The sequence below is a fragment of the Chamaea fasciata genome, unplaced genomic scaffold (assembly GCF_029207755.1).
Source record: "Chamaea fasciata isolate MVZ Bird 193981 ecotype frontalis unplaced genomic scaffold, bChaFas1.0.hap1 SCAF_1, whole genome shotgun sequence".
NCBI classification, from domain to species: domain Eukaryota; kingdom Metazoa; phylum Chordata; class Aves; order Passeriformes; family Sylviidae; genus Chamaea; species Chamaea fasciata.
The window spans coordinates 1614160-1641711 of record NW_027094086.1 but is presented as its reverse complement, the minus strand read 5'-3'; the positions used below and the strand labels follow the sequence as shown (position 1 = coordinate 1641711).

Here is a 27552-nt window from a genome sequence, read left to right as displayed (position 1 = left end):
CACCAGCCGGAGGACCAGGACTGCCATCCCAGCACCTGGAGAAGCTGTCACTGGCACACAGAGGCAGCTGATCAGGGAGTTTTGGGGGTGCTCATGCCACCCCTGGATGACGCCTTGGCTGGGATGAGGCCGTGCTGCTCCATCTGCAAACCTCATGGCTGCTGCAGCCTGGGAGGAACAAGACTGGGAAACTGAGGCACAGAGAAGTTGCCATGGAGTGGTCCCACCTAATCCCAAGGGATGAGCAGCTTCATCCCGCAGAGGCCGGCAACAGCCACCCATTCCTCCCCTCAGGGTCCAGGATTGTCTCTGTCACCCGCAGGATGCATCCTGGATCCTACTGCATCCCAACCGGGCTGCATCCCACCTTATTGCATCCCACAGGCGGCTCATCGGGATGTGGGCGGTGACATTCCCCTTATCCAGCCAATGGCTGTTTGGGGACTTGGGGACAGCAGACGCTGCTCTCCATGGCTGCTAACTGATCCTTTAGATGTAGGGTCAAATAAATGCAAAAAAAAAAAAAAAAAAGAAAAGAAAAGAAAAGAAAAAAAAAAAAGATGTTTTTTGAGGATGAAAACCTTTATCCCGCTGCAACTCCTCCAATTAAAATCCCACATTATTGCTTTTGCACGAGCCAGCCTCTGGGGAGGGTCCATCTTGCAGCTGCTAATTGAGTCAGGGCCGGGGGGGGGGCACTTATTCCCCTTGGGAAGGGGCATGGATGCAGGCAAAGCCCTGAACATGACCCCCATTCCCTGGTGATCCTGGATGTTATCCATATTGAACACAGACATCCCATTTCGGAGACCACCAAACTTGGGCACGACTTGAGGGAGGAGGCAAAGACGTGGACAAAAAAAAACCACCCCTTTTTGTGGGGTGGTTTTAACCCTTTTTTTGCTTCATTGTGTCACCCTAAATCCATCATCATCCCACCTGTGTAGCAGGATACTGGGATCCTGCACTGGGAAAAGACGGGGTGCCACCTCCTTTCCCCTGGCACCACGTTCCTCCCCAGAGCTGCTCCACCTTGGGGGCACCTGGCCCCCGCCAGCAGCTGCCACCAGAGCTGAGGCAGGAGCCACCAAGGGATTAGGACCGGGCCAGGCTCCAATGGGGCCGTGGCTCCCCAGTGACACCCCCAGGGGTATTTTTAGGAAATGCCCATGGCATGTCCCCAACCCTCCCCGCCGCGCCGGGCCCGTCAGCTAAGTTTACTCACAGGCGGTCAAGTGACATAACCAGGTTGGTGGCCTCGGGATGGTGGCGGGATGGCGTCACCTTTCACTTTTAGAGCTCGTGTGCCCCATCACCCCTTGGAGCAGGGCCGGGTGCCCACCTGGGGTTGCCTCAGTTTCCCCTGGATGGCACACGGCTCCCAGATGTGGTGTCGGTGGCTCGGGGACAGTGACCTGACCCCACGGCAGGGTGGTGTCAAGCCCGACGCACGCCATGGAGAGAGCGTGGGACCTTCTTGGTGATGCTCCACCAGCATCTGCCCCCACAACCCAGTTGTTGCTGCAGGGTCAGGAATTTGGGGGTGGGGTGGGGAAAATCGCATGGAGAAGCTGGGAGGAGGATGAGGGTGAGGCTGAGGAGGAGAAGGAGGAGGGTAGGGAGGGAACGGCCACCCCGATGACAGGCAGAAAACTGATCCCGGCGGGTGACGTTCACCCGGCACCTGCTTCCCCGGCAGGGAACCAAGAGCGGTGCCAGCAGCACCCGCCGCAGGAAGGTTTTTCCGGGAAATGTTTACGGAGCCCTCCAGAAACTCCACCCTGTGCCAGCCTCCCAGGGGAATGTCCTTGCCGGGCCCCCGAGCCCAACAGCGCGCCCCTGCTTCACAGCGAGGACGGATAAATCCCACCGGAGCCCATTCCCGAGGAACTGAGGATGATGGAGACAGAGGGAGAACCCACCGGAGTTCAGTGACACCTCTCCAGGGGCCGCGTTTATCCCTGCTTGGAAATTAATCACTCCCAAGCAGAGCTTTAACGACAGCCGGCTGGAAATTCCAATGCTCCCCGGGAAAGGGAGCAGCGGTGCCGGTGGGCGGCGGAGCCACGGCTCGGAGCGGAGCTGCTCATTGCCTCGCTTAATTAGCGCAGCACTGGGATTATCCTCGTTAGGGATCCAGGGAAAACCAAAGCTCCCGGCCACCACTGGCCATCCCTGAGCACCGTCTCCTCCGGGGTGGTTTTTAGGGAATTTAGTTGGGGTTTTTTTGTTTGTTTGGGGGTTTTTTTGTTGTTGTTGTTGTTTGGGTTTTTTTGTTGTGTTTTTTTTTTTTTTTTTTTTTTTTTTGTTTTGTTTTTTTTTTTTTTTTTTTTTTTTTTTTTCAGGAAACCGCCACGTGAAGAAACATCGTTTCTAGGTGAAAAGTTTTAATAATTAAAAAACCGCAAGGATTTAGGGATCAGAGTGACTCCTCCACTGGATTTGGATGGGTATTTGATGGGATGCTCATGCACTGCTGAAAAAAGAGGAAAGCCACAGGGAGGCTCCTCCATCCCAGGGGAGGAAACTTTTATTTACATATCAAAACACAGGAGTTAACAAAAGACATTTTCGTATCAACAGAAACCACGACGCTTTTATTAAAAATCAACTCGTTGGACACACCCTGGGGCACAAGCGACATCCCAGGGTGGGGATCTGCTGGTCCTCCAGCGCCTGGGGGATGTTGTGGATTTGAGATGGTGACAAAACCGCTCCATGGGGGTCACGTGGGGAAGGGAACCCCCCTGTGGGGACCTGTTTGGGGGGCGAAGCCACCACCCATTGGCATTTCCCACCCCATCTCTGACCACACATGGATACTGCACCTCCAGGGAGCCCAAGCTTTTCCCAAATCCCTTTGATGCCTTCATCCCACAGGATTCTGCCTGCAAATCCCACAAATTGCATCTGCATGGGAGAAAAGCACCTGCCACCCCAAAACCCCTTGGAAACGGTACCTATGGATGCAGAACCCCATTGTTCCAGTTGCATTTTCTTTCCTTTCACTCTGCTCCTGCTTGGAGAGTCCCAAATCCCCCAAACCCTGGAGAGTTGGCTTGGCTTTCCCAGTGAAGCCCAAACCCATGCTGGAATAGGGAGAGGTGGGGTTGTAATTGGGCCATGGGAGACTGCCAAAATGCAGAGCGTGATCTCAGCACCACTCCCAACACATTCCCATGAGGGAAGCTCTCAGCTCCAGGAAATCTCTCAAAAGCAAGTGGATGGAGAGGGATGGGCTCCTGGAATGGTGGGATCAGGACTGTGGGAGCTTTAAACCCATTACATCCCCAGCACAGTCACTTGTCCCCAGTACATCCCGACCCGGATCTGGGAATGTCACCTGATGGCATTAAACCACCTCAGGCCCCCCTATCACCTTGTAGCCGGGACAGCACCGGAGAACGGATGGGGATGGGAAGCTCTTCCCAGCCCCACAATCATCCAAGGAGGTGGCAGGACTTGCCTTCCAACAAACCAGCTGAAAAGGTCATTCACTGGTCAATTCAAAGATTCCAAGCAAAGCTGCTTCCCTGCAGGAACGAGTGGTGCATTCCCACGCTGCCACACGACTCCGTGTCCAAATGACATCCCAGAAAAGCAGGAGGAGGAGGGGGGAGGGGGGGGTACCATGTCTGGACATGGCATCCTGAGGTAGGTGCCAGGTCGTTCCCTGGCTCTCTGGTTCCTGAGCTGGTCGGCTGCCACAGGATTGGGATGGACTCACAGCCGGGGCTTGATCTGCAGCCGTTTCCCTGGAGGGAGGGAAGGGAATGGTGATGGTGGGAAGGAGGGGGAACACAGCTGAATTTTCCCAGGCTTCTCCTTGCCTGGGCATGGGAGGGGGTTAAAGCATTGGGAAATCGGGAATGTGGGTGGTTCTCCACCCTGGCAGCACCCACTGGACTCACCTCTGCCACCCACACGGGAGTTCTCGGAATCCTGCAGGGATGCCCCTGGCAAAATCCTCCTCCTTTTGGTGTTACCTGGGAAGGAAAGGAAGAAAAGAGGAGAAAGCCACTGAGGCTGGTTTGAGTCACCTTGGGAATCCCTTGGAATGCAGGTGAAGGAATGTCCTAAGTTCCTCTTCTGCTTTACATCCCCCTTGGCCATGTCAAGGATGGAGGTGGTGCATTCCCCAAATCCCTGAGCATCCTCAGCTCCCTACAAGCGGCACTCAGAGGTCGTTTCCCTCCACCTAGCAGTAAATCTGCTGCAAATTTCCCAAGTTATGGGCGAAAAAGAGAATTAAAAAGGATCCAGAGCTTCCCACTGGTGAACATCAGGACCTGCTCTGATGCTGGGAAGGAGTTGGAAAGAGCTGAGCACTAGCAGTCATCTCCCCCAAGCAACCCCAGCGTCCCTTGAGGATGCTCCAGGTGATGTCTCCTGCTTGCTGGAACACGGTGCTTCCTCCTAAGAGGGCTCTGGATGCTCATGTAGAGCCACAACACCCTCAAGTTCCTCTGGGAGGTGACCTCTTTGTAGGACGAGTCCAGCATCACCCCATGGACCAAGGTGGAGAGAGGTGAAATCCTTCTCCATTTTCAACCACAATGCTGGGAGTACCTTTGTGCAAGTTCTCCTATTCTCCCTCTCCGAAGGGTTTGGAGAGGTGTTTATGGGGTTCCACGTACAGGAGTGATGGGTGGGAAGGAAAGTGGTGGCCAGCTGGCCACCAAGATGAATGAGGATGGAGGTTTCCCAGGGAAAAAAGGACCCACAGGTTTAGTGGGAAAAGTTTCCCCTTCACTTGGGATTAATGGAGGTGGAGAAGGTCATGGAGAAGATGCAGGGAATCCAGTCCAAACCCCCTCCAGACATTCTGCTGCCTGTGTTCCTGCGAAATTCTGCATGGCACTGCTCAAACGATGAACCCAGCGTGGAGGTGGGACCAAGGACACCTTTGAGCAGCCTTGAGAGCCCAAAGGATAAAGTTTTTGGGGCAGGAGAGGCAGGACAGGTGAGGCCCCAACAACGGAGAGTCTCCAAGAGTTTTCCTTCCCTTTCCAACTTGGATAAACAAACTTGCTGGGAGTCGAAGCCGCACTGGCAGTGATTCATCGCTCCGGAGTTAATTTATGGAAAATAAAGAGGCCTCATTTAGCACCTTTCCACCCTTAATATAACTCCCATACATCAGAGGGATGCACAGCAGACACGGCGGATCTGGATATTCCTCACCGGCAACGCAGCCGAATCCGACTTTTGGGAACGGTGACACGGAGCGAAACACCCTTGTGTCCCCACCCTCCCAATTTTTCCCTTTGGCATCCAGCCAGGTAGTTTTTACCAGCCTGGGATCTGTGAATTCCAGCCTGGTTGCTGGAATGAGGGTCCGGAGCTGCTGGTTGTCACCTCAAGGGGTCAAAATCAGCATCTCCACATTCCTGCCCCACGGTGCGAGTTCAATAGGAATGGCGGGAATGGCTCAATTCCCTTTGGACGAGCCAGGGAAAACTTCCTTAGCCGATATCCATGAGGCAGCTCAAAGCAGGCATGATTACAGAAGTAGAAATGTGCATTTATTTTTGGAGTGAGAAAAAGGGTGATTTTTAAATCAACCGTAATTAACTTCCTGACTTTGGTACAGAGCGCACAGACCCAAGATACTTCCAGAGCATCCATGCTTGATTTCCAACAGATTCCTCAAAAAAATCAAGGTGAGAATGAGAAAATAAAGCCAAAACAGGTTGTGAGAAGGATAAGCTGGTTCAGTTTCTCCCCTTGGATGCAAGAAGATGGAGGAAGGATGACGCAGCCAAGGGGTGAGCACCACATCCCAAAAAACCCCCAGGAGGGAAAACCTGGACCAAGCGGGGGGCATCACTCCACCCAACCCTGGCAAAGGAAAAGATATTTTTCCAGTTTTGTGCTTGGGAGATCCTGCAAATGGCGTGATCAATCTTGGGTCGCATCTCCAGCTCCTTCACTCTCTCCCCCCGCCGCCTTTCCCGGCATTCCGGGAGCGGCGCAATCCATCTTCCAAGGAACCAGGTATATAATTTCTAGTTAGCGAAAGCAACCCCTTTTTCATTCCGATGACTGAACAGCTTCAAAGGAGAAGAACTGAGCCCGGATCACGAGTTTTCCATCGAAAACCAGGCGGTTTTTCGCTGAGCTTGTCAGGCTCGTCGGAGAATTAGGACTTCCAGCGCTCTTCCTCCTGATGGAAATCAACATTTATTTTGCCTAAGCCTAAGAAGGTGTCAGGCAGATGGAGAAACTTGCCACTCTTCTCCAGGAAAAAAGAGGGAAAAGAAGGAAATCTAATAGAAATATATTATCAAGTCTGAGGAGTGGACAGTGCAGTAAATCACACTTCAGGTGGCACCATTAGATTTTTCAATAAAACCTGGTTTTCCCCCAGCCGGAGCCGGGCGGCTCCAGCTGCATCCGACAGGGAAGTTAAAACCAAATTTGTTTCATCCAGATGCTGATCTGAGAGGGACTGAAAGGGATTTCAAGGTGGGGAATCCTCTAGGATGGAGGGTGAAAGGAGGTGGGTCTGGGCCTGGGCCCCAAATCCTCTCCCTGCTCATCATTCCTTATTCCTGAGTGATTAAACATTTGGGTTTCTCTGCAAGGTGGGGAGGTGGAAGGCAGCTGGAGATGCTGCACATCAGGGGTGAAGATTCCCAAGCCCCAAAGCAGTGGGATGAAGGGAAAGACAACTCCCCTGCAGCCTTCCAAACTTTACCATCCAGCAGGAGAAAAGCCGGAATTTTGTTGGTTTCTTTTCCTCAAGAACCTCCAGCCTGATGGAATGTTTGGTCTCCATCATTCTCCTGATGCCACCAAAGAGTTTCATTCTGTCCTGCATCTTCCTCCAGGAAGGCTCAGGGCACCAAGATGCATCTCAGAGCATTTCCCTGCTGGATGCTCAAGGTTTAACGCCATGAGGAGGAATTCCCTCCAAACACACTTTCCCTCCTCATTCCCAAAAGAAAAATACCCCTTAACCCTTTCCAGGACACCTTAGGGGAGTCCAGAGGCTGAATCTGCCTTGGAAAGGTTTTTTCTTTTTACTGCCAAAGTGCTCCTGGAGAAACTTGAGCTGGGAGATGCCTTTTTATTGTATTATTATTATTATTATTATTATTATTATTATTATTATTACAACTATTATTAATATTAATGCTACTACTAGTATTATTATTAAATAAAACTCAACAACAAAAGATGGGGTGGAAATCCCAGCAGCAAGGGCTACATCCCAGAATTCTCCACAAACGGTTTTTCATATGGAAAAAGTTTATGGCGAGGGTTGGATCTCCTTGGCTTCATCCTGCACTAAATCCATGTGGTGTCAACCTGCACTAGAAACTCATCCTGCTGCTCTTCCACCCAAACCTTCTGCCAAAGGTGGATGAGACCCTAAAAACCGAGTCTAAATGCACCCATCCCTCAAGCAGGAAGGACAACATGGATCCATCGAACAGGGGAGGTTCAAGCTGAACATCAGGAAAAAATCTCTTCATGGAAAGGGTTGTCAGGCATTGGAAAGTTTCCTGCCCAGGGAGGTTTGGGGTCCCCATCCCTGGAGGCGTCCAAGGAATGATTGGATGTGGCACTCAGGGCTCTGGTCTGGTGACAAGGTGGGGATTGGTCACAGGTTGGACTTGACGATCTCAGAGGTCTTTTCCAACCCTAATGATTCCGTGATCCTTCCATCTCCATCCCCTACATCCAGCAGACACCTTTAGGCTTGGGATACTTTCAGCCTTTGGGGAGCCACAGATGACCCAGCTGTTGTTGGAGGCTGGGGCTGGATCTCCTCGCCTGTCCTCCTCAACTACCTTGACAACTCTGAGAAGCTGCAAAAGTCAGAAACTTCGCTGTGATTTAATTTCCTCATTGCAAAGTGTCCAATTTAGGGCCTGACAAGTCTCACTCCTTTGCCTGGACTGAAATCTTTCTCTCCCATATTAATTTTCTGCCCATTTTTTATGGAATCCTAAAATGGTTTGTGTTGGAAGGCACTTTAAGGACCAATTCTCATGGGCAGGGGCATCTTCCATTAGTCTGTGTTGCTCCAAGCCTCATCCAAACTGGCCTTGAACACTTCCAGGGATGGGGCATCTTCTCTGGAAAACCTGTGCCAGGGCCTCACCACCCTGGAGATGTTTGTGACCACACAGAGAAATCAATTCCCTGTATTTTATCCCCATTTCTTCCTCCCAAGAGAAACAAACTGCACCAAGTCCTGCTGGGGTCAAAGCGGACAGCGATGCCAGTTCCTCTTATCCCAGGGCAAGCCCCCTTGTGTCCAAGTCCTCCATCCCCAACCATGCAGATGCTTCATGGAAAGCTCCAGGGCATCTTTTACCACCAACTCAACTGATTAAAGGTTTGGTTGCCTCACCTGGCTGCCAAAAAAAAAGTTCTGGAGCAAAGATCTGTGGGCAGAAGAAGCACTGAAGGAGATGCTGAAGGCGATGAAGATCCCATGGGACCCAAGGGGGACTGGCAACATCCACATGGAGGGCAGCAGCACTCAATATATCCTAAATTAAATTGGGGTTGTCCTGTGCAGGACCCGGAGTTGGACTTGAGAGTCCCTTCTAAATAGGGATATTCCCTAATTCTCAGATTCCTGGAGCTGGGAATGGTTGGATCAAGACTCACCACCAAGGGGGTGGCGACAGCGGCAGTCCCGTGCTCCGTCGGGGTCATCTCTCAACCACGGCGAGAAGAGGGGCGAAAATCCACATTCCCAAACTTTATCCCTCCAGAAGCAGAAGCCGTAAACAAACCCAGAAGCCGCTGCCACACCTCCCTGAATTCCTCGGAAGCCGAGGCGGTTGAGCGTGCTCAGCGGAGCCGTTAAAAAAGACTGGAGCGAGCATCTTCCATTAACGTTACGACCGTGAAATATGACAATAAAATGACGGCCGTATGGTCCCAAATTTGCAGCCCGCCGAGCTGCTCGGGGTTTATCGTCACTCAAACGTGCAGAGAGCTGTAAAATGTTTACAGAAAGGGTCGTTTGCGGCTATAAAATCCTCTTTTCTCTCCTAAACAAGGCTGAGCGGAGCCATTTACAAAGCCCGGAATGTTCATCGGGGGAGAGGGGAACATCTGTTCTCTCCAGGAGTTTGCAGTGATCTTCTCGAACAAATTAACTAAAATGGGTGCTTTCTAATTAAATTAGCACTCGATTGGAATGGTTTGCATTGGTGCAATTAGCGCGGGGAGGCCAGTTAGGCTCCAGCACAGGCGATTTAACTGGAAGGTGAAATATGGAAAAGCCCATTACCTGTAAAACAGGAGTCGGAGGGGTAGGGAAGCCTGTTCTCCCTCCGGCTGCACGCTCCTGGGTAGATAACAGAAGGTGGAAGGATGGGATGCCACCAAACCCACTCTTTCCATTTGGGATGTTCAGCTGGGAGCAGTTGGCTGTCCCCGTGCTGCATGGATTGGCTTTTTGGAGGATGCTTGGAAAGGACCAGCGCCCTCAAACTAACAGAATCCCGGAATCATTTAGGTTGGAAAAGACCTCCGAGATCAACCTTTACCCAATCACCACCCTGCCAACAAATCACTCTCTTCCAACCCCAATTTCCAGGCTCCTCTGGAGGGCTGGGAACACGACAGTGGCACCGCTCAACGCACGCACACCACATCCCTCCTTTCCAGGCCCCTTTTCCTATATCCCAGATTCCCACTGAGACCATGAAAGCTCATGCTGTTGCCCACACTGGTCCTTAAAGGTCATCTCCAAACCCCCTCCCTGCCCCTCCTGTGTTTTTCCTCGTCTCTCTTGCATTTTCCAGGATTAAAAGGGCATTTTCTCCAATTGCGACCGTTTAACCAAGGAATTCATCTCATTCCTTAATAACAACATGTCCTCCTCCTTATTTACCATCCCAATAATTTGTGTGTCAGCTTCAAGCTTCACAAGCACAAACCCAACGTCATCGCTCCCCATATCCCACCCCCAAATCCCACCACGGACTCCAGCTACTTCCTAGAGCTGCACAAGGACTCACCCTGACCACCTGCTCAGCTCCAAGCTCAGTCTCAGGATCACCGAATATTCAAAGGGATACGGGAATATTGGAAGGAATCCACAAGGATCGTGGAGTCCAGTCCAAGTGAAGTGGCCAACAAGAAGCATTTGGTCCTTTAGAAGCATCAATCCCATGTCCTCCCAGGATGGTGGCCAGGGTTCCTCTTATCCCACTGGATTTGGGGAGTCCCTGGGTGCTACTCCGCCCCCAGATCCCTTGGCTGAGACTAAGATGAGACCCAAGGATGGGTAAACCCATGGATCAACATTCCCATGCCCAGACTCAGCATGCCATCACCTTGGCAGGGAAATTGCTTCATCATCAGATGATTTTACAGCCACCTGCGATTTCTGCCTGGTTTTCCCTTCCTGTGGATCCTCCAGCATCTGCTTTCCCAATGCCATCAGCTTCCCTGTGCAAAGGAGCACAGAGGGATGAGTGCCCTGACCTTGTACCTGTCAGCCTCATCCAGCCTTCCTGCTGACATTACCAGCTGAACCAGCTCCTCCTCCTCCCACCCAAAACGCCTGGAAATCCTCCTCCCCTGGATGCACACACCCAAATTAAGAGGAAAAGGATGCCCTCGCTCCCGAGTTACTCCCGGCTGCCGAGTGTATTCCGAGGCATTTCAACAGTCTTCTTCTCCATGAATTAATTGTTCCAGCTTCATCATGGAGATAAAAATCCCAGTTAAGTCGCTGCTTTGGGAACACTTCCCGAGATCAAAAGGGAGTTGAACCAGGCCCAAGGATAAGGGAGGAGGGGAGAAGAAATCCCTGGAAAGGGAAGGTGAGTGTTTCACTCCGCGTTGTGGAGAGGAGCATTCCCAGCTGGAATGGTCCCCTCGCTGTGTCCACCGCACCGTGGCTCAACAGCACCCTCGCTCGTCTGTGACTTCAGGAATATGTTGCTAATCCTGGGAATTCTCTTTCCGACAGTGTTGAGGCATCTCAGCCCTCCCCGGCTTGAAGTGGCTGAGCCAGGCACAGCCTTGCAGATCCTTACGGATGATCCTGCAAATGCTTCAGCCTGGCTTTTGCAACAGAATTCATCCCTTATCCCAGTGGGATCCTGCTCCGGCTGCATGGAAAGCAGGGATCAAAGATCGGAAGGGTTCACACGGAGCCAGATCTTCTGCCAGCAGAGCTGGCAGTGGAAATTTCATCGTTATTCCCACAAAATATTGATTTCTGAGTCCATTCCTGGATGGTGCTCTGGAGATGAGGCTGTGCATCCCTCTGGAGGATGGGAGAGGAAACGCGAAGTGTGGAGCATCATCCAGCCAAAAACCTCCCACTCAGACCTGGGAAGAACCAGGCATAGCAACCCCAGCCTCGCCATCTCCATCACGTCTGCTCCTGAGGGTACATCCTTGGAGCACCCCAAAATCCCGTCCCTTTGGGATTTTCCCATGGAGGAGCTGAAAGAGGAGAGGAGGAACCAAGGAGAACACTAGAGAAGCCGCTTGCTCTCACATGTCAGAATTCCTAAAAAGTTCTGCTCACCCTAAACCGCATTTTCCAAAAATTTTACTGGCTTCCAAAGTAGACAATCCCAGAACAACAGCTCCTCCTTCAAACTTCCAACCTGCAAACACTCCACCTCACCTCCCACTGGAATGTTTTTATTGGAAAGCTTCCAAACTATTTCTTGCTGGGAAACAGGTGTGATGGATGGTCCAGAGGTCCTCCAGAGGAAGAGCATCCTTGCATCCCACTAAACACCTTCCCTACAGGGCAGTGCTGTGATTCCATCAAGGAAATGAGACTGGATTAATCACTGGATAATTTACAGGATAAGAAAGGAGTTGATAAAATAAGGGGACAAAGTCCTCACACACAATTTTGGGAACAGACAAAAGGATTTGTGCCCAGGTGGGAATCCCGACTACCATCCCAGTTTGGATTCCCAGTCTTAACTGGTTTGGTGACTCACAAGGAACATGGATCCCACCAAAACCCATGGAGAGCAGCAGAGAATAACTTTTTTTCTTGGAAAACCAGAGCCACTCCAAGCAGAGGATGTGATTCCTACCTGGCTCATCCTCTGGCTCGTCCTCATCCCTCTCCTCTTTGCAGCCCAGGGAACCGGGAGATTCCGGGGATCGGAGGGAGATGAAGGATGGCAGCTTTTGCAGGCAGCTGCTTGGCTTGGGGTCCTCCTCTTTCAAAAACTTCACCTCTTGCTCTGCACCGGAGGGTCCAGGAATTTCCCCATCATCCTGGAGCTGAGCTGGATCATTCCTGAAGGAATGGGAAAAATAATAAGGAAAAGTAAAGGAAAAGTAAAACAATGTTGGACATGGCATCATATGCAACGGAAGAGGCTTGGAGCTCCCAGGTTTCCATCCAAGGCCATGCTGTATCCCTGATTTCCCTGGAGCCAGCACAGAATTCAGCTGGAGTTCCTCCCTCCCCAGTCGGATTCCCTGTCCTGCACTTCCCTGCAAGGTTCCCAGTTCCTCAGATTCTTGTGGAGGTGCTGGGCTCCTGTTTGTGATCGAGCAGAGGGAAGGAGAGATGGAGGGTGTGGGGAGCTGGGATGGCTTGGAGGTGTCCTGCTGGGTTTGGCTCATTCCCAGCCCTGCCACTGTCTTCCAAGCTAACTTGACACTCCAGCTCCTTTGACATCTCCCACGATGGTGCCAATAAAGGAAAAAAAAACCCTCTGGAGCAGCTTCCAAGCTGGGGCGTGCTCCCTTCCCAGCAGAGGACGCCAGGAGCCTCCCAACCAGCCAGGCCTGAGCTCATTCCCTCTTCCCTAAAAAGAGCAAGGAGCTATTTTACACCTCGTTCACACCGGGAACGTGAGCTGGGTGTCATTCCAAGGCTCTTCTGTCACCCGGGATAAGTTCGGAGAACCCGCGGAACTGCTCGTCCCCCTCTGCTACCTTACAAGGCAGGGCCAGGATGAGGCCCAGGCCCAGACCATCCTCATGGAGAATTCCAGGAGCATGGACCAGCCTGGCAAAACTCCCAGGTCTCTCCCTTTCCATCCCACCTTCACTCCCACCTTCCGCTCCAAAAAGCCACAGAGAAGCCAAGCACCCAAATCCATCCCTCTTCCTCCCACTGAGCAGGACTTGGGAGATTTTGGCTTTCAAAGTCAAATTTCCGTTTTGCTTTAGTTTTAATTCCATCGGGATGTAGTTGTCCTGCATGCAGGACTTGGGAGTGGGGGCAGAGGATGTGCCAAGCTCAGGAAAATCCATCCCCCTGTGAGGATGAGGATCGGCACATCCATCATCATCAGCCTGTGGTTCCATCCTAGCACCCAAAAACATCAGGGAGAGCCCAGAGAGCTTCCAAGGGCCCTGCCCGGCACCAAACTTTCCCAAAGCCTCTTATCTCCATGTCCATCCCCATATCCTATTCTCCAGCCCCTCCATGCCATGGAGAGGGCTCAGCTCTGCTCTCCAGCATGGACATAAGGAAGAGGGATGATGTTTTCCAGTTTCCCACATAACTATGGATAACCCGGACACACTTTCAGCAGTGGAATCTCCATCAGGGCTCCTCCATCTCCAAGACGAAGGTCTACAAAAGCCTCGAAGACACCTGGAGGTGCTAAAGCCCTGGATGGCGTATTCCTAAGGGTGAATCCACTCTTTCCATCAGCTCTTCCTCAAGCATGGACACTGCCCACCCCAGAGGTGGCTCCATCAGGAAACACCACAGTGACCCACAATCAACAACATCTTAAAATAAGCCAGGATACAGACGGAACTCGCCTGGAAGAGGAAAAATCTGGAGCAGGTTGGGAAGAAAACTGTTAAATGAAGCAAAATGAGCCCTTTCCTACCTTCCCGACCCCTCCTGGATCCGTCTCCACTTGGAAGGGGGGTTGCTGTGGTCTCCATCACCTCCAGCCTGCTGTGGGTGACGTCTCTTCTGGGGGTGCAGGAGTTTGCACCGGGCACCTTTGGGACAGACGCCTTTCTTGGCAAAGTCGGGACAAACCAGCGTGTGCTTCTTCTTGCACTGCCAGGGAAAAGAGGGAGCGGAGTTGGAAAAGGCAGGGAAAACCCTACGGGAGCACAGGAATCCACAGCTGAGCTCCTTCAGGTGGCACCAACACCCTGCTGAAGGGAGAGAGGGATGTGTTGGCGTTTCCCTCCCTTGCATCAAAACAATATTCCAAGAAAAACTGCTACTAAAAATAATATTCCAGTGTGGTACATTCCACAGTCGCCCACGGTTTTCCAAGTGCTTGATCTTATGGATTGAAACCACCAAAGCCTTAACAGCAGTGATTTACCCCTGGACAAGTCCCAAGGAGGTTATCTGAGCTGGAGAAGCTGGTTATGGAGATGACACAGGGTTTTGTTGTCCCAGACATGCCTGGGACTTGGGAAAGAGCAGAGAAGAGCCAGAACAAAATCCTTTCAGGACTTATTTTGGGATTGCTGCCTGGACCAGCCTTCTGAGGAAGATGGATGAGGCCTGGAGCTCCACCTGCTCTTCCCAAGGCTTGGTTGATGCTGTCCCATCCAAGGAAGCTCAGCGTGGCCATGGAATGGGGCTGTTAAAACAACAGCATTGAGATGTTCATCCCTAAAAATGCTCCTGCACTCCCAGCTCTGGATTTTGGCAGCTCCCAGCAGCCACCAGTGGTACCAGTGGGAACGAGGTGTCATCAGTGTCCTACAGCTGCCCCACAAGGCTTTCTGCTGGGAAATGGCACTTTTTGGCACTGGGAAAGGCAGGAGGAGATGCAGGTAGGGAAGAGGAGATGCCTTCGGCTGGGATTTCTATCATTCATCTTGGGAATGAAGGTGGAAGGAAGGAAGAAGAACAGCCTCTCTCTAATCTCTGTTCTCAGCAATCCAGAGAGCTCATCCCAGCATATCCCAAGGGATGAATGGTAGGAGCAGGTCCTGGAGCCCTCTTAGTCCCACTCCTACCCAGGGTGCTCCATCCCACCCAGCTTGACTTTTGCATCACATCGTGACATCCATGGAGAGACTCAACCCAACACACATGGCACAACCAAATATTCCCAACTCCAACATCCACTCCCTTGTTGACCTTCTCCATGAGAAATGTGTGTCCTTCCACACTCGGATGCCCATGCATCCCATTCCTCCGTGCTACAGACACTCAAATTTTGGGGAAAACAAGATAAACCCACGGAGAGAGGAACACAGGGAGGGTTTCAGCACCACCATTCTGGCCTGTTTATAAAAATCCATCCTGCCGACGACGTGGGATGGAGGTCAGTTCCTGCCCTTTTAATGCAACTTTACTGTGGGGACACGGGAGCAGCTCCCCATGCTGACCTTTGGGATTAAGCGGGATCCCTGCCGAGCTCTCTCCTTGAGAAGCAGAAGGATCTGACGGGCTCTGCTGCCCGGGGCTGAGCGCTGGAGTCGGCAGCGGAGCAAGGAGCTCATGTGCTGCAGGTTGGGGCTGGTGCTGAGCAGCAGGAGGGCCGGGATCCACACGGACACACGGATATGGGCTCAGTGTGGGGGGCAGCTCAGCGATAGTGCTGCTTTTCCACAAAAAAAACCCCACTTTAAACCCCCATTCCTATGATTTTCCATCTTTTATTACAAGGAGCTGGAATGGGAAGTAACTATACAACCAACCTGGAAGTTGAGTAATGTCTGAACAGTGCCCAGCTTTGCCAGCGTTCCCAAATCCTGTGTTTTTTTAGGAACATGGAATCATGGAATGCTTTAGGTTGGAAGGGACTTAGAAATCATCTAGTTCCAACCTCCTGCTATGAACAGGGACACCTTCCGCTATCCCAGGTTGCTCCAAGCCCCCAGAACTTCCAACACCTCCACAGATGCTCCAACCTGAACTTCAACACTTCCACAGATGCAGCAGCTACAGCTTCTCCGGGAATTCCATTCCAGGGCCTCACCACCGTCACAGGGAAGAATTTCTTCCCAATATCCAATCTAACCCTGCCCTCTGGCAGTGGGAAGCCATTCCCCCCTCTCCTGTCACTCCAGATCCTTTTCCAAAGTCCCTCTCCAGCTCTCCTGGAGCCCCTTTAGACACTGGGAGAGCCACTAGGGTCTCCCTGGAACCTTCTTGTCTCCAGGCTGGACATTCCCAGCTCTCCCAGCCTGGCTCCACAGGATATTTTCTTCATTTTCTCACTTTACCTGCAGACAGGATACATCCTGGACCAAAGAGAAATGCTTGGAAAAGGCGGTAACCAGATAGGAATTCAAACACAGGAATTTCTCCACAAACATTAGCAAGCAGAAAAGCAAATCCTACAACCTGATAACTTCTTTTAAAATAAATGGGACAAAATTAGGGAAGAGAAAAAACAAAGGAACAGCCCACTAGGGATTGAAGACTGGGATAAATGCATGGGCAGAGCTTCCAAGCCCACCTGGAAGGGACAATCCCAGTGGAGCACGAGATTGTGAGGATGGGCCTCAGTGCCAGGTCCTGGTCTGACCATCTCCAGTTCCTGGAATCACAGAATATCCTGAGCTGAAAGGGACTCCCAAGGATCATCAAGTCCAAATCCTGGCTCTGCTCAGGATGATCCCTGAAAAGGATGTGAAATCCTCTTCTGCAAAGGAGTTTCCAGCACAAAATAGACTTGGAAAGAAGAGTAGGAAAAAGGAGCCCTGACCTCAAAAAGCCACCTGGATGCATCACTGCTGCATCGAGGAATTATGCTGTTTTGGGGAAGGCCAAGAAATGTGGCTGTTCCTTCCCAGCGGGACATTGATTATGGGGTGGGACAGCACCATGATCCCGGCTGGGCACCGGGATTGGGACGTGCCACCTCCCCAGTGCCCTACCCAGCCCCAGCCTCCAAGTGAATCCGTGGAGCAGCCCATGTTTATTGGCTCCATGGTAAAAAGATACTTAACAAAGAAAACAAACCGTGTGTGACTAATCCCGGGGCCGTGTCCCCAGCTCGGGTTTCTAATGGCTTTTCCGCACCGTTCCCAGCGCTCCGGCCCCTTCTTCCGCAACGCTCCGTCCATCCTCGCTGTCCCACGGCTGGGATGGTGAGGCTGGAATCACCTCCGGAGGCTGGAAAAACCCCTTCTGTTTATTTACAGTAGCTCTCCTGCTCCTGCCAGATCCATGGGCTGGGTTTCCATAGGGAATTTTGCCACCAGCCACGCGTCAGCCGGGGTGAAGCCGAGCGGGGCTGTGGGGTGGTGCTGGGGGCCATCCGATCCCTGCCACCTGTCGGGGTGGCTAATTATACCCCCCCGGGACCCCCGCCAGACCACAGGCTGGGCCATAAGAAGGGAAAAAAAAAAAAAAAAAAAAAGTCTGGTCCCTTCCACCAAAAAGATGAGAAAACCCCAGAGAATCCCTAAAAAGCCACAGGGAGAAATCTCACCCCATTCCGGCTCCACCAGGTGCTGGCGAGGACGCCAACATTGCCATGGATATGTCCCAATCCCAGACTCCCCGCTGTGGGGTTCTCCCCACAGCCTGTCCAACAACGGTGCCCGGGGTTGGGATGGTGCCCAGCTGGCAGATCCTGTGTCCAGGACTCCTCCCTGGCTGCCAAGGCAGCTTTGGGTGAAATTCCAGGTGCTGTCAAGGATCCACAAGGCCTTAAATGGTCCAACGGGGCCCGACGTGCTCCGGGAGTGAGACAGGGATGAGGAGGTTTGCAGGGCCCAGCCTTCTTTAGCACGGAGCTGGCAAAGGAGGAGGCAGCAACTGGTGGAAAGTCCTGGCTCAGTCTTGGGAATGATGTTAATGAACATTTTCCATGAACAAGCTTGGCAGGAGGGGTTGGAGGGTGGGAGGAAGGTGAAGCTGGGTCACTGGGCCAACCAACAACCACCCACTGACCTTATGGGGTGGGGAGGAGAGATCCCACCCAGCCTGGCATTCCTGGCTCCTGGACAGCAGTTTGGCCAGGTTGAACTTCTCAAGTATCTCCAGGCTTAACCTCACCCCCCGCTCCTTTCCCAGCAGTGGGGGACAGCAGGTGACAAGGGTTGGACTTTGATGATCCTTGTGGGTCCCTTCTAACTCAGAATATTCTGTCATTCTGTGAAGAGATGACAAAGAGCTTGAGCATCTTCCCATCTCCTTAGGATCCATGTCCATCCCTCTATCCATCATGATGCACACAAATCCCACCAACCTGACCTTCAGGGGAAGGGGAGCATGAAAATCCTCAAAACTCAACTGCCCCAACTCCAGTGTTTTCTACTTTTTAAAGCCCTCTTGAGCATCCATGCAGCTTTTGCCGAAGCTATTCCAGGTATCCCCATGGCCAAGCAGCGGATTAAGGGACTGGATGGATGTCAGGCTGTTTTAATGTCCTTCTAAGTGGCTGTTGGGAAGTGATGGCTGGAGGTGCCGGAGCCGTTTTGACGCCACTCCAAAGTGACAGCCAGTAAATGGCTTTTTTTCCGATGGCTTTTTTATAATTGGGTGCAGATGGAAATAGCCTTAAAAAAAAAAGAAAATCCCAGCTCCCTGTCATTAAAACCTGGAGGACAATACATCCGAACATCATCCAGACTGGAGTAATGATGGAGAAATTTAACCGATGTGGTTCGCCGAAGGAATTTGCTCCAAAAGAGGTTTCTGCCCTCAAAACAGTTTGCCCAGCAAAATGCCTGCAGCAAAGGGATGACTCCCGATGGTCATCTCCAAATAATCACAAGGATTTGGGATCTAAAAGCTCTCTAGGATCCACCGCAAATCCATAAAACCTCTCCTTTGGTATTTCCATGAAATAAAATAACATTTGAGCTAAAATACCTCTGGAGCTGGAGCAAGACTAGGATGGTGTATTGAAAATCATTAGGAAAATCATCTTTAAGAGGCAGAAAAGCAGCTGGGAGGGAATCCCTGCTCATGGCAAGGGGTTGGAACTGGAACTTTAAGGTCTCTTCCAACCCAAACCAGTCTGTAATCCCAGGATTCTGTGAAAAAATGGCACCACCTACTTGGCGTCATCTGCAAACTTGCCAAGGGGGCATCCAATCCCATTATGTCATTAATGAAGGCATTAATTAGGATTGGTCCCAGTACAGACCCTTGAGGGACACCACCTGTCACTGGTTTCCACTGGGTATCAAGTCATTGGCTGTAACTTTTTGGGCATCCAGAAGGTGAATTTCAAACCTGGCATTCATCCTTTTGTGGCAATGCCTATGGAATTCAACCATCCCCTGAGCTGCTTTGAGGAATCCCATTTCCATCAGGGACCTCCACGATCCCATCCCTCCCACTCAAAAGCCACTTCCACACGGAGAACTCATCAATGGTAATTCCCAAATTATCACTGCTGGGTGTGGAGTGAGGCAGACACTCACTGGACATTCCCAACGGTGTCATCTCCATCAGGGATGATGGGGCCCCACCACAGCCTGGTTCCAGGTGGCTCAGGAAGGGAGCCCAGTGGGATCCTGGGGTGCACCAGGAAGAGCAAGTTGAGGGAGGTGCCAGCAAGTTGAGGGAGGTGATGCTGCTCCTCTCCTCAGCACAGATGGGGCACCTCTGGAGTGCTCTGTCCAGTGCTGGAGACATGGAACTCCTGGAGCAGGTCCAGAGGAGGACAATGAGGATGATGAAGGGACTGGAACATCTCTGTCAAGGACAGGCTGAGGGAGCTGGGGCTGTTCAGCCTCGAGAGGGGACACAGCTGAGAGGGGACCCCATCCCTGTCTGTCCCTGTCTGCAGGGAGGGCTCAGAGCAGGGCCCAGGCTCTGCTCTGTGAAGCCCAGCAATGGCACAGGAGGGACAGGCAGGAACTGATCCCTGGAAGTTCCACCTGGACATGAGGCAGAACTTCTTCCCTGTGGAGTGACCAAGCCCTGAACAGAGACCAGAGAGGGTGTGGAGTCTCCCTCCCTGGAGATATTCCAGAACCCTCTGGACACAATCCTGTGCTCCGGGATGATGCTGCTGGAACAGGGAGCTTGGACCAGATGCCCCACTGTGGTCCCTTCTAACCTGACCCATTCTGTGATCCTGGGAATCACCCACTGCTCACGGGATCTGGGGATTTTCCGACAGAGAACTGATCAGATCAAAGGGAGATTCCAGACAAGAAGCAAAGACACAGTCTGCTGGGTTTTGTGTTCATCTCTACAGAAGTTCAGGCTGAAATCAGGAACTCTCTGCCTCATCGCTACATTCCCACTTTAGAGCTGTGATTCCGTGGCTGCTCTCCTCCCAAACTTCCCAGTTTTCAAACATTTTGTGACCCACCTCCTTCTACAAAGATACTGAAGTGTAGGAAAGAGAAAAATCTCAGCCTGGGATTTATCTTGGTGCTGTTATCAACAATCCCAGGCTGTTAAGCAGTTCCAGTTCATCCTGATAAGCCCCATCTTTAACATGAGGATCAGAATTCCATTGGAGATGCTACAGTTAAATTAAAGGAGCAATAAGAACCCTCATTATCCCATTACAAACTACGAGATACAACTGGAAACCCACAAGATTTCCATAGAGATACACAGATAGGATTGGCCATGGAAAAATCCTGATTGGTTTTAAACCTCTTCTGAAGGCTATGAAGTGTTCCCAATGGGAAGATCCCATCGCCACAACTGGGATTTATCATTTATTATCAGCAGCATTTGTTGCCCAGAGGATGTGGACAGGGACTCAGCATTCCCAGCAAATCAAGGGATGAACCTGGTGAAATTTCAGGCAGCTCAAATCCACCCTAGACACTACTGATGAACTTAAAAACAGCCCCATTACCAATCCTACACATTCTTTATTTTAAATAAAAATTTCACTTACTCATCACTTTGGTGGCTGAAGATTTCTGCTACACATTATGGGGGAAAAAAATCCCAAGTCAAGCTCCCAGAAAACATCTGTCAACCAGAGCCAAAATTAAGGATAAACAAAATGAAGTTGCTTTTGTAGTTGATTTTCATACAGCTGCAGTGGACTATAAAAGAGCTATCAAAGGCAGAGCTCTCCATCAGCTATTTCTGAATTATTACAGAATCAGGGAATCGTTTCGGTTGGAAAATCCCGTTTCCCCAGCACTACCAAGGCCACCACTAAGTCATGTCCACAAGAGCTACATCCACAGGGCTGTTAAATCCCTCCAGGAATGAGTATTCCACAAGCTGCCAGGTCAGCCTGTGCCAGGGCTGGACAACCTTTTGTTCAAGAATTCCTCAAGGAAAAGCCAAGTTGGTTGGAAGTCAACCTGGGATCAAAGGAGGAGAAAATAGCCAGACCAGACCACAAAAGACCCAGAAACACCAAGATCTGATGGTTGTGAGTAAAGAAAAATGCTGGTTGAACCAGAAAAATCAGCTGAGATCAGAAAGCATGAACAATGCTGAAATTCACCTTTCCGTGACAAAAGATAAGGAAAACAAGGATCCCAGGCTGTTGCTCTCCATCATTGGATAATTAAGAGAAAACCCCATAGACATTTAATATTTACTGTTGAAACACAGCTCATGCAACTTTTTCTATAGAAATGTGCTAAACTGAATGTATCAGACACACGAAATACGTTTCTGGTTGGAAATTGTTGAACTTCTACCAGAAAAAGAAAAAAAATAACCAACCAAACACACAAAAAAACCACACAAGAATGAGCTTTCAGCTGAGAAAAAAATCCCCACAATTGGATTTTCTAGAGCAAAAATCAAGCTGCCACTGCAAAAAAAACACCAAGCTCCACCTGGGGGAGGACAATTATTCTTCCCAAGGAAGCAGCACTTCCTCAGGCAGTGCTGCCCTGTCCCGTGTTTTTTACATGGGTAAGGCAGAAACTACAGCTTTGGTGAAATCTGTTGGTCCAATAAAAAGATGGATTTTAGGAATAAGATGAGCTGGGATGAGCGGTCCCAGCACAGCTCAACCCTCCTGCCATGGCAGGTCCCCATGTTAGGCTTCGCCATCACAAGGCTGGTTGTGCCGGTCGGGATTCCAGAGGGATGGGAACAGATTCTCCTCTTATCCACGATTTATTCCAGTACATCTCCCCGTGCCTTTCCAAGGAAGTCTTGTTGTTTAATCTCACTGTGTCTCACTGTTTAACAGCTCCCACGAGGGAACAATTTACCCACAGGCTCCAAGGCAGCCGATGGAAACAGTCCAGAGAAGGGGATTTAATGCGGCTCCGGCGCTAAAGGGCACGGAGGGGCGAAGATTATTTAACACAAAACAATTTTCCAGATGCAGCAATGGAATCGTTGAGTGGTTTGAGTTGGAAGGGACCTTAATGATCTCATTCTAAACCACTGTCATGTGCAGGGACACCTTCCACTATTCCAGTTTGTTCCAAGTCTTGTCCAAGCTGGCCTTGGACACTTCCAGGGATGGGGCAGCCAAAGTTCCTCTGGGCAACCTCTGCCAGGGCCTCCCTCACCACCCTCACACGAAGGAATTTCTGCCCAATATCCCATCTACATCTACCCTCCTTCATCTTTTGTGCCTGGAAAGCAAATCCCAAGGCAGGTGCTCCTCGGGATCACCTATGGATGAGCTCCCAGCTCCAGGCTCTCAGCCACAAAGAGATCCCAGCCCATGGTTTGCCATCAAATTTGGTTTGGGTTGTAAAGATCCTTAAAGACCATCCTGTTCCAACCCCCTGCAATAGGCAGGGACACTTTCCACTATCCCTGGTTGCTCCAAGCCCTGTCCTACTTGGCCTTGAACATTTCCAGGGATGGGACATCCACAATGTCTCCATCCAATGTCTCCTGCTTGTCCCTTGCTCTGGGGTCACATCACCACAGACACTTCACTCACTGGTGCTGCCTCATCCCTCACACCCACCAGCCTCATCCCATCCTCTCCTACAGAATTCCTCCTCCAAGCCCCTGCACAAGGCCCCATGTGGGAGGAGGGATGTGGAACCACAGAGGAGCTCTGACCGTAGAGCAACTCATGAAAACATCTCCGGAAAACCCTGGGAAGAACCTGCAAGAGGCCCCATTTCTCCCTCTCATCCCACTTCCCTCTTGGGGCTTCCACCAGCGCAGGTGGCCAGCCCAGAGGGACCTCCCAACATAAATCAGGTCAGGGTGCCAGGGAAGGGCAGAGAGCTCCAGGAAAATTGGGACAGAGATCTCCAAGGTGGGAATCAGTCCATGGCTTTAAAGGACACAAATGACGTTGTGTTTAGGGATGATCCCTTCAGGAAGCACAAATGATGGGGGAACTTCCCAGCCCATGACCAAGGAACCTCTATGCTGGAAATCAAGGTCCTAGCTCTGCCACCAGCTCCCTTCTGGAAACAGACTCCTGGAAACATTTATGTTGGAAAAGCTCTCCAAAATCATCAGGTCCAACTTTTGACCAATTAACTATTATTGGGGGTAACATTCCCTTTACGAAGGATGTGATCATGGTCTTGTACAGGAGCTGTCCCCTGTCCCCAAGCGTGGATTTAGACCCTCTACGGTCCACATTCCTGAAAAAAGGACTTGGGAATGCAAAATAAAGCTTTTTCACTTAATTCTAAATTTCTGGTGAAGCCAGAGCGTGCCAGTCCTGGCGTCATTTGTATGAAGAGCAGCTGGAATTACAGCCCACGGAATGGGTCAAAGATGGATCAACTTGTCCCGAGAATCCTGCAACACGTGCTAGGAAGTACTTAAGAGACAACACTGCCAACGACACGTCATAAATTATAGATAATAATGGACATTTTTGATGGAGGCCTGCTAAAAGTCAGGAATTGTGTTTGTCTGGGAGAGCACAAAGAGGGAAACTCTACCGGGAGAAAAGCCCATTGTGCCAAGTATCAACATAAAACAACCTCAATTCCTAATTATGGACCATCCCTGTCAGAGTTTATCCGGCCAGGATGCTCCACTGGAGTCGCACACCTTCGCATTCCGTGCTCTTTGTGCTTCAAACCAACGTTGCCCGGACAGGGAAAGGCAGAACGAGGGAAGATTTACTCCCGTCCTAAATAATTCACAAGAAAAGGGACTGCGCATCTTTAACAAGCCATCGTTTTATGAAGCAAGGTTAACATTTTTCCTTGATTCAGTGGAATATTATAAACTCTCCGGGGTCCATTTGAGGACTTTCTACTTGGAGCAAAGGCACGGACTCAGCACTTTTTATATTATTTAGAGAATAAAATTAACCCTTAATGGCCCAAGCTGGAATTTCTCCTCCCCAGCTAAATATGGCCCGCTCAGCAATTTCTCCCCATATATAATTACAGGCTGCTATCCATCATCTGGAGGAGAATGCTTTCCCGACATTCTGAAAGTGACGCCGTAAGCACTTTTCCTAATAGAATAAATATTCTAAATATCTCTTTTATATTTTCATTTAAATTGGAATATTTTAAAAATAATTGTCGGGACCCTGCCTGCGTGGTTGGCGCTGCGCTGGAGGGAGGTGGCAGGATGCCTGTGTTTTCCTTCTGAGGGAATGTTTATCCTGCATCAAGTCCCCCCTCCACGCACTGCCACAAAAAGTAATTAGGCCCAGACGAATTTATTAGAGCTTCCCTCTGCTGCTGCTGATGTCCTGCTTTCCTTAAAACTCTCACTTTTGGCTTTTTTGCCTGGTTTTTGCTCTTTGGTGGTTTCTCCTCGGGGAAGAATGGGGAAAACACCAGACGGGGTCTAGTGGGACTTGACAGTGCCAGGTTCAAAGATGGGCCCAATGATCTTAGAGGTCTTTTCCAGCCTAAATGATCCTAGGATTCCATCTGATGCTGTGTTTGGATTCTTAGATAGGCTGGTGGCCACGCTGGTGGGATCTGAGCAACCATTGCTTCTCTTGATGAGTTGTACCTCTGCAAAGGAGCGCTACCAGGATGGATAAAAGGAGGAGAAGAGCCCTCTGGGGCAACCTGTGCCAGCACCTCATCACCCTCCCAGGGAAGAACTTCCTCCCAATATCCCATCTATCCCTGCCCTCTGGCAGTGGGAAGCCACTCCCCCTCGTCCTGGCACTCCAGACCCTTGTCCAAAGTCCCCCTCCAGCTCTCCTGGAGCCCCTCTAGCCCCTTAGAAATGGTTCTAAGGTCTCCTCAGAGCCTTCCCTTTTCCAGGCTGGACATTCCCAGCTCTCCCAGCCTGGCTCCAGAGCAGAGGGGCTCCAACCCTCAGAGCATCTCCGTGGCCTCCTCTGGACTCACTCCAGCAGCTCCACATCTTCTTTCTTCTGCTGGACCCAGAGTTGGAGGCAGCTCTGCAGGTGGGGTCTCACCTGAGTGGGGCAGAGGGACAGAATTCCCCCTTTCCTGCTGGTCACAATTGTCCAAGGATGAGGAGAAATCCTGTACCATAACCCATAAACCATTTGGATAACGGTGAAGAGGAGTCAGGACAATCGCTTGGATTCCCAAGGGAACTCCAGCCAACCCTCTCCCTTAGTCACGACTCAGAAAGGTAAGATCCTGTGTGTTCCAAATTCCTTTGGAAGAGCAAATGGCAGCTGGCTCCAAGCTCTGCTCCAGGAAAGCTGCTCCTACAATTTCCACATTACATCAGACACCAAAAGCTCATGGATGAGGTCTCCCCAGGGTGTGCATGAAGTCCATGTAGGACTTCACAGATCCAAACCATCCTCAGGACCTGGAGGTGGCTCCATGAATTCCCCCAGGCACAGCCAGATGCTGAGCTGGCTGAGCAAAGCTGGTCTTACTCCTAAAACTAAGCCACAGGATTTAAGGGTCAAGTTCTAACCCGTCACGGAGCCAGTCTGGAAAATAAGCATTAATGCCTGTGGATTTTCTAGGTAAAACAGGGAATCCTAAATATTTTTCCTGCATTTTTCATCTGTTTCATTGAGGGTTTTCAGGGCAAGTGCTTCCAGCTCAGACACTGATAACACGAACACCCCATGGAGGCTCTTACCAGGGAAGCACCAGCATGCTGATGAGATGAAACCTTTGATTTCTTCCCATTTTTTTCCCAACCAAACCATTTTGCCAAAACCCTTTGGAAAAGCACAGGGCTGTTGTTCATCACATCCAGGTGCTGAGCAGCTTCCAGCCCTTCCCTGTGGTGTTGTAGCTGGTGCAGGATGCTGCTCATGGCTTTGGCTTCGGCCCACAGCAGCTGGGATAAATCCCTCTTTACCTTTTCTCCCATGGGACAATATCCTTTGAGGAAATCCTGGCACACTTCTGCCTTTCTGGACACGTAGACGTGGCTGTAGGGGCAGTTGCTGTTGCTGCAGATCCCCTTCAAGTAGTAGGAACACACCGGCATCTGCAAGAGGAGGAGAAATCCGTCAGCATTCCCTAAACCCGTGACTCGGAATCACTGCAACCCCCAGACCTGAAATAAAAGCGTGACAAGCATGAAATAAACAGGAATCTTTTGCCAGCCACCGATCCCAGAGGTGTTTTTAGCTCTTCCATTGGTCTCCTGCAAGGCGGCTCCCTGGTATTACGCATTCCCAGTGTTTGGATATGCAGGGAGTGAAGGCACTTCCCTCAGCATCCTTCGGGATGCTGGAGAGAGGGCAAAAAGCTGGAAACTGCCACCAGGAAGAAAATTCCCTCTGGACAGCATAGGGAAGGGATGGGAAAATGTCATAAATTCTGGGAACACCTTTCACAAGGGATGATGCAGTGATGGAGAAGGGAACAGTGGTGCAGGGATCACACCCAGCCCGGCTGCAACATCCCACAGGGAATTCTGGCCATCACAAAGGCCAAAACAGCATCCTGGGGGTGCTTTCCATTTGGCTCTTCCATGGATATGAAGCTGGCTGGAAACGACGTTTAATAAAGGCTTCAAAAGGTGGTTCCTAGAAAGAGGGGGAGAAAGCACCTACGCAAGGATTTTGGGGGTCTGCATCATTCCAAGGTATTATCCTGGAACTCCCCAGGGCTGTGATGCCTGTCCTTGCTTACTGGGGCAGGCAGGGATGCTCCAGGAGGGAGTGAAAGGAGGAGAAGAGCCCGGGCTCCTGCCATGAGCCTTGGAGAAGGAGAGCAGCGGGATACACAGAGCAGATCCCTGATCCCGCGCTCCCGAGCTTCCGCAGCGTGACAGCCGACGGGGAAAACCGACGCAGCAAGGATTCTCCTCATCGTCCTCAAAGCACAAACTTCACCTTCTGCCAGCTGTTATCATTAAAAACAAATTACCAGCCTGCTGCCATATTTCAGCATCCTTAACACACCGGCTACCGCCGGCAGCTTCCCGCTTCCCGCCCCGATCAGGCAGCTGTCACAGGGAATGTGTGCTTCCCAAAGGTCCAGCTCCTCCTGCTCCTACGTCCCAAATTTCCTCGCTGCTCGGCGTGGTATTGATCCCCCCATTCACCAGTAGCATCCTGGTCCCACCAGTTCAAGCATCCCCGAGTAATATTTACAATCCTGCAGTAACCACGGCCGGGGCTATCCGGAAAAATCCCTTATCCCTGAAGGGCACATTAAGGGTTGAACTAAATTGCCTCGCTGGAGGCCGAGAGGAAAGAAAACAAAGGGTGCTTTAAAAGAGGAGAGTTTATTTTTAATTGTCTTTTAACTGCAGACATTAACATAAAGGACAGGGCTCTGGGGCGATCTTTGGCTGTGCTGGTGGTGTGACCGTAAACGATTCCCTTAATGTAGTTTTTGATATAGAGCCCAAATTAGCTCTAATAAAAAGGGATAATAAAGGCA

The 27552-nt window shown here is 50.9% G+C and overlaps 1 protein-coding gene across 5 annotated transcripts in view; it reads right to left on the bottom strand.

Annotated features, from left to right (window-relative positions):
• Positions 1 to 2324: 2324 nt before the first annotated feature.
• ZC3H3 (zinc finger CCCH-type containing 3) overlaps positions 2325 to 27552 on the bottom strand; it is a 136706-nt gene continuing 111478 nt past the window's right edge. For 4 of the 5 annotated variants that reach the window (XM_066209065.1, XM_066209004.1, XM_066209199.1 and 1 more), the window contains 5 exons: positions 26015 to 26146; positions 13815 to 13993; positions 12048 to 12256; positions 3912 to 3986; positions 2325 to 3755 (listed from right to left, as the gene is read on the bottom strand). In XM_066209065.1, the coding sequence (XP_066065162.1) occupies positions 3724 to 3755; positions 3912 to 3986; positions 12048 to 12256; positions 13815 to 13993; positions 26015 to 26146 (627 nt within the window). In that variant the 3' untranslated portion in view covers positions 2325 to 3723. The remainder of the gene's footprint in view (positions 3756 to 3911; positions 3987 to 12047; positions 12257 to 13814; positions 13994 to 26014; positions 26147 to 27552) is intronic. The other variant, XM_066208939.1, reaches the window with a different exon arrangement.